Here is a 6,041-nt window from a genome sequence, read left to right as displayed (position 1 = left end):
CATCACACGACACAACTTCGAAAATGCCTCTTTATCGTAGAGCGAACCTTCTTCTATCTCCAGGCACGCGTTTAAAGAGAAATTTCGCACGTGCTCGAACCACTAGGGAATAGAGATTTTGATAGGGTCAGTATTGTTGCACGTGTCAGCTCCATGCCCCAACGCCTTTGTCCAGGTGTGTGCGTGTGTTTTTCTCTCCTCTCTCCAATTCCCTCTCGTATATAATTATCTCCAACTTCGCTCGTCTTTTTTCACTTCCTAAACTAAACCCGAATATTATAGCTTCACAATCCGGATCCTCCTTTTTGACCCGAATTTTACTCATTTGATGCTCTGATAGTAAGAATTTTCAGCCATGGAAACCGAGAATCGGCCGAGTTTTTCATACATGGGGAGGAATTTCAGTGATTTGAGTATCAACGAGGACTCTTCAGCTTTTAGCGAATGTAACAGCGATAGATCCGGCGAGTTTCCGGCGACTTCTTCGCAGAGCCGGCTACTCGCCATGGCTTGCGCGTCGGAGAACTCGGACGAGTTGATCCAACAACTCGTCTCCGACCTCCAGTCCTGTTCGATTGAGGAGCAAAAGCAAGCGGCCATGGAGATCAGACTCATCGCGAAGAACAAGCCGGAGAACCGGCTCAAACTCGCGAAAGCCGGCGCGGTTAAGCCGCTAATCTCGTTGATTTCCTCAGCCGATCCTCAGCTCCAAGAGTACGGCGTCACGGCGATTTTGAATCTCTCGCTCTGCGACGAGAACAAGGAGTTCATAGCCTCCTCCGGCGCGATTAAACCGCTGGTTCGAGCTTTGAGACTGGGAACTCCGACGGCGAAAGAGAACTCGGCTTGCGCTCTGCTTCGACTCTCTCAAGTAGACGAGAACAAACCCGCAATCGGACGGTCAGGAGCGATTCCGCTGCTGGTGAATCTTCTAGAAAGCGGTGGTTTTCGCGCGAAAAAGGACGCATCGACGGCGCTGTACTCTTTGTGCTCTGTAAAGGAAAACAAGATCAGAGCCGTCCAAGCTGGAATCATGAAGCCGTTGGTGGAATTAATGGCTGATTTCGGGTCAAACATGGTGGACAAGTCAGCGTACGTACTGAGCTTACTGGTTTCAGTAGCGGACGCGAGAACGGCCTTGGTTGAAGAAGGTGGAATTCCGGTGTTGGTTGAGATTGTAGAGGTCGGTTCCCAGAGGCAGAAGGAGATCGCGGTGGCGATACTGTTACAGGTCTGTGAGGACAGTGTGGTGTACCGTACTATGGTGGCTCGCGAAGGAGCGATTCCTCCCCTCGTGGCTTTGTCTCAGTCCGGCACCAATCGCGCCAAGCAAAAGGTGAGTGACAGAGAATGCTATGCTTACATGACTCGTCGCCGCTGACGTGGCATTGCATTATTTATTTTTTTTAGAAAATTACTTGCATGGATATGGGTCTTTTGAGTATTTTCGCTATTGCCATTTTCTTGGAAATTTACGAGAACCATATTTTGCCACGTCAGTTGCCTTGCGATGTCGACCTGTTTTTTTTTTTTTGTTAGACTACCTTTTTCTTTTATTTTCTTTTTTGGTAAATATTCTATTGATAATTTTTTTTTATAACCTAAACTTGGAGGCCTTAAGTTTCTTCAATTAGGGCTTTTGCTCAGCCTATCAATTTTTACACTTTTAGACACATGTCGTGTCCTATTAAAATGCCAACTTCTTATGTTAAAAAAAATAAAAAGTTGGGACAGAATAAGTGTTTTTTCAGTGGAGTGGTTATAATAACAATCACATCTATCTTACTTGTTTTTCTTAGTAAATTAATTTTGTTATGAAGTTTTTTATAGTACGTTATATATGATGGGATGGAGGTTTTATTTATCATTTTGTGTGACTTTATGGGACAGGCGGAGACATTGATAGAACTTCTACGGCAACCGAGATCCGGCAACGTCGCTACCACTGCCAAAACGTCAGAGGTGTCAGTATGAGAGGCCCCACAAATGCTTGCGCTTTGTAAACAAACGGTTAAAAAAGAGTAAAGCAGGAAGAGAGAGAAACCAAAAACAAAAAAAAAAATGTAAATATCTGTGTAACGTGCGAGCTTGTAAAGATTGTGGAAAAAAAAAAAAAAGAGATCTGAGTTTGGTTTCTATTTCGGTTTGATCTGTTTCCTTTTTTTGGATTTGAAAATACCTCAGTATAAATTTTATTTGGTGTGATTTCATCTTGCATTTCGATTTGAATAGTTAAAATTAAAGAATTTGAAAATAATATGTAACAATTTTGAGTTATGAGGATTTTCCTTCAATAAATGTACTTGCAATAGTGTGGATTTGAATTTCTAATATTTTATCAAAACAACAAAAAAAAATTATGGATTTAGATAAATATATTTTATATCATACTACAAAATTTGATACCCGTTCTTCAATTTCATTGGAAGAAAAAAAAAAGCGTAAAATTTTCGTCCAAATGAGATGAGAATACCCTGTAGACCATTATAATCATTTTCGTTTATTTCATTACATGACTCATCATCTAAACTAATCAAAAGTTGTATAACTAAAAAGCTGTGTCCCTAAAACTAAACATTGATGTACACCCGCACTCATTAACCTATTTACACCCTATTACTTTCGGTATTAATGTGATTCAAATTTACACCCTATTACTTTCAGTATTAATGTGATTATTAATTGAATCGGTGACTTAATTAAGTATCAATAAACTTATTCAAAGAGAGTAATTGTCTCGCATTGTTTAAGAGAGTGTGTTGTGTGTAGTATAACTTATCTTATCATTCCTTATAAATTATCATGATTTTTTAGTGGAGTTATGGTGCACCTTTGTGTTAGAACCAAGGTAATCAATGCCATACCGGTACCGGTAAATACACCGGTATTGAAACGCCAACGTTTCGTACCGGTTTAAATACCGGCCGGTACCAAAAAAAAAAAGATTTTTTTTTAGTTTTGTAATTTTTGAATTTTTGTAAAGACATAATGGTAATTTATTTGCATTAACTTATTAGTATTATTTGTTTTCTTAGTATGCACTATGCAATGAACAATTAAGTTTTCTATCTTTTATATTGTGTGTTCTTTTTTTCTTTTTAATTGATGCTAAAATCTAAAATCATGAATAATTTGTTTTGAATTGAGATAATGTTTTATGGTAAACCTTTATATTTATTATTATTATATATATATATATATATGTACACACACATGCATATATATATATATATATATATATTTATAATATAAAAAATAACGGTAAACCCAAAATAGTACACTAATCTTAACCAGTACCGAAATATATTGTTTCACTAGTCAATCGGTACAGCCTCCAATACAAGATTGACTCCCTTGGTTAGAATCTCTTTCTTTATCTTTTATGTGTGTGTTTGTTTCTAAATAAATAAAAAATAAAAACTTATCCCAAACCTTTTAACTTATAATTTGAATTTGTTTTCAGGACATTTTAACTTATAATTTGAACTTGAAAGATGCGAGTTCGTTTTGTCTTAATGAAGAGAACTTTTGGCTTTATCAATGCTAAGATGTTGAAATAAACTACAACAATTATCAAAGTAATTGACAAGTAAAAACTAAATTGATGGAAAATACTAAACTACAAAATAAAAGGAAATTAAAATGATCGATAAATCTAAAAATCTTATTAAGTTACAAACTACATTGCTTAAAGAAGAAGAATGGCAATTACAATTGAACTACTTAATATTCCTCTTTTACACGTGTCAACCCCTTACAAGGCCACTTGCAATTGCCTTGCACATTCTTTTTGAAAATTAAACATATCACCAACAAAAGGTATGATTAATAAGAATTACAATTCATGTTTGTCTAACTTGTACACAAATTTTGACTTGTCTACCTTCCTTAATCTAGGACTTCTTTTATGATGTAATGTCTGTGATTTGAACCCTATATCCTCATTCCCTACTATCTATCTATCCAAAAAAATAAATTGCTACTTGAAGTACAATTATGTCTTATTAAAAAGTCCAAATAGTTCTCTTTGAAAATTTTGATCCAACTTTTTAGGTAATGGATTGATAAAATTTTCATGTTTTTTATTTTTTTTTTTAAAACGGATGCATGTACCTAAAATTAAATTCAAGAAGTGACAAGAGCATAATGGACAGGTGTAAGAAACAGGCTGCCACAAAAACTAAAATGATTGCTAATCACCCCTTATTCCTTAAGGCGACAAATGAACAGCAAATATCAAAGTTCAATTGGGATAAAAAAAAAAAATTTACAAAAAGAAGAAGAAGAAATTTGAATCTTTCCGGCCCATGTGTTTCGCGTGGGAAGACAATAGATTGGTTTAAGAAAAGGGAGTCGTAAGCAAATTTTTGTTTGCGTGAAGTAAAACTAAAAAATACCAACCTTCGATCTTCTTTTGAAGGCTTGAATTTGAAAGTTGAAACCATCAATTCATTTGCCGACTGTCCTATAAATCAGTTATTGATTGCAGTTATAGTCGTTTCGTCCAACAAACTTTATGTCATTGTCTGGGTCCCCTCATTGACGGCTAATGTCCTATCTTTTTCTCCAATTTCTCACTCTCTCTCTCTCTCTCTCTCTCTCTCTCTCTATGTACATTTTTTTTTCTCTAATATTCGTGGATTTTCCAATAACATGGTGACAGGTCGCAATTGTTTTTTTTTCTCTAATATTCGTGGATTTTCCAATAACATGGTGACAGGTCGCAATTGTTTTGATTATTTGTAACGAATATTTTGAATTTCGAAGTACTCAATTATTGGAATTCCCTTGATTTACTAACAATTTGTATGCCTATTATCGCGGAATGATGCTGTGTGGTTGAATCTAGTATAAAATATCAAGCAAAAAGAATCTTTAAAAATTAGAAAAAAAAAATTGATCGGTTTTACTCTTTCATTGATAATTACAATTTTAACAACCTCGTGAATTCACTATACCTGAGTGGTAGGTTTTTTATTTGGGGTGTGATGAAAATTTGAAGGTTCAAGATTTAATTCATAATACTATTGGGCTAAAGGGTTTTTAGGGTACTTCATAGTTAGGGACCAAAGAGTAAAATAGTTTGACTGAAGGTTTCTCTTGTTGATAATTACAATCTTAACAATCTTGTGAATTCACCATACTTAAGTGGTAAGTTTTTTGTTTGGGGTGTAACGAAAACACGAAGGTCCAAGATTTAATTCATAATACTATTAAGCCAAAGGATTTTTAGGGTATTTCATAGTCAAGGATCAAAGAGTAAAATAGTCTGAAGGTTAAAACTAGGGATGTCAATTCGGGTTAGCATGTTGGGTTCGTGTCGTGTTGAGGTAGGGGTGTTCGACTAAATGGCTCAACTCTAACTCGACCCATTTAATAATCGTGTCATAATCCTTCAACCCTAACCCGACCTGTTAATAAGGCAGGTTGACCTGACCCAGCTCATTTGACACACTTAATAAACGAGTCATGTTGGGTTAACACGAATGTAACACAACTCATTTCAACCTGCATAATATTAAATATACCATCCATCTAGAAATAATTTTTTTTTCATCTCAAAAAACAGTGCATACATTTCAAGTCTTCAACCCACATTCAAAATAATATAGTTCAACAAAAATATAACATTCATTTAGAAATAAATTCTTTACACTCCAAAAGAAGTGTATACACTTCAACCCAAATTCAAAATAACAAAGTTTAACAAAAATAAAATAACACAGTTCAACAAAAATATAATATCCTTAGAATTCGCCAAATGCTAAGTATCAATATTAAAAGAATTTGAGCAAACAGTAGACTAATCCTGACTATGACCACGATTATTATCCATAGATTATTTGTTGATGTCCAAATTCATAACATCTTCCACAAGCTCATCCAATTTCATGTGTGCAAGTTCTATGCCAGAAAAAAAAAAGTATTAGTAGTTCTAAGGTCTGTAAAGTTTCAATTTCCAATTATATCCCTTGTAAATTTTTGTAATTACTCACTTTTCTTTTTAACTTTAAAATATCTGTTGGATATAAAAGGTATTT

The 6,041-nt window shown here is 34.9% G+C and overlaps 1 protein-coding gene across 1 annotated transcript; it reads left to right on the top strand.

Moving 5' to 3' along the window:
- Positions 1-221: 221 nt before the first annotated feature.
- Positions 222-2,203, top strand: LOC142614145 (uncharacterized). The gene is made up of 2 exons (XM_075786691.1): positions 222-1,336; positions 1,891-2,203. Exons 1-2 carry the CDS (start codon positions 356-358, stop codon positions 1,972-1,974), a joined length of 1,065 nt encoding a protein of 354 aa, XP_075642806.1. The 5' UTR covers positions 222-355; the 3' UTR covers positions 1,975-2,203.
- Positions 2,204-6,041: the final 3,838 nt, after the last annotated feature.

Source organism: Castanea sativa, chromosome 10 (assembly GCF_040712315.1).
Source record: "Castanea sativa cultivar Marrone di Chiusa Pesio chromosome 10, ASM4071231v1".
Taxonomy (NCBI): Eukaryota; Viridiplantae; Streptophyta; class Magnoliopsida; order Fagales; family Fagaceae; genus Castanea; species Castanea sativa.
The sequence above is the reverse complement of the archived record's forward strand: the minus strand, read 5'-3'. Positions and strand labels throughout refer to the sequence as shown.

Excerpts from the sequence above, each read along its gene's own strand:
- LOC142614145 (XM_075786691.1), top strand. The coding sequence starts at position 356 with ATGGAAACCGAGAATCGGCCGAGTTTTTCATACATGGGGAGGAATTTC. Across the intron at positions 1,337-1,890 it reads CCAATCGCGCCAAGCAAAAG|GCGGAGACATTGATAGAACT; the intron begins GTGAGTGACAGA and ends TTTATGGGACAG.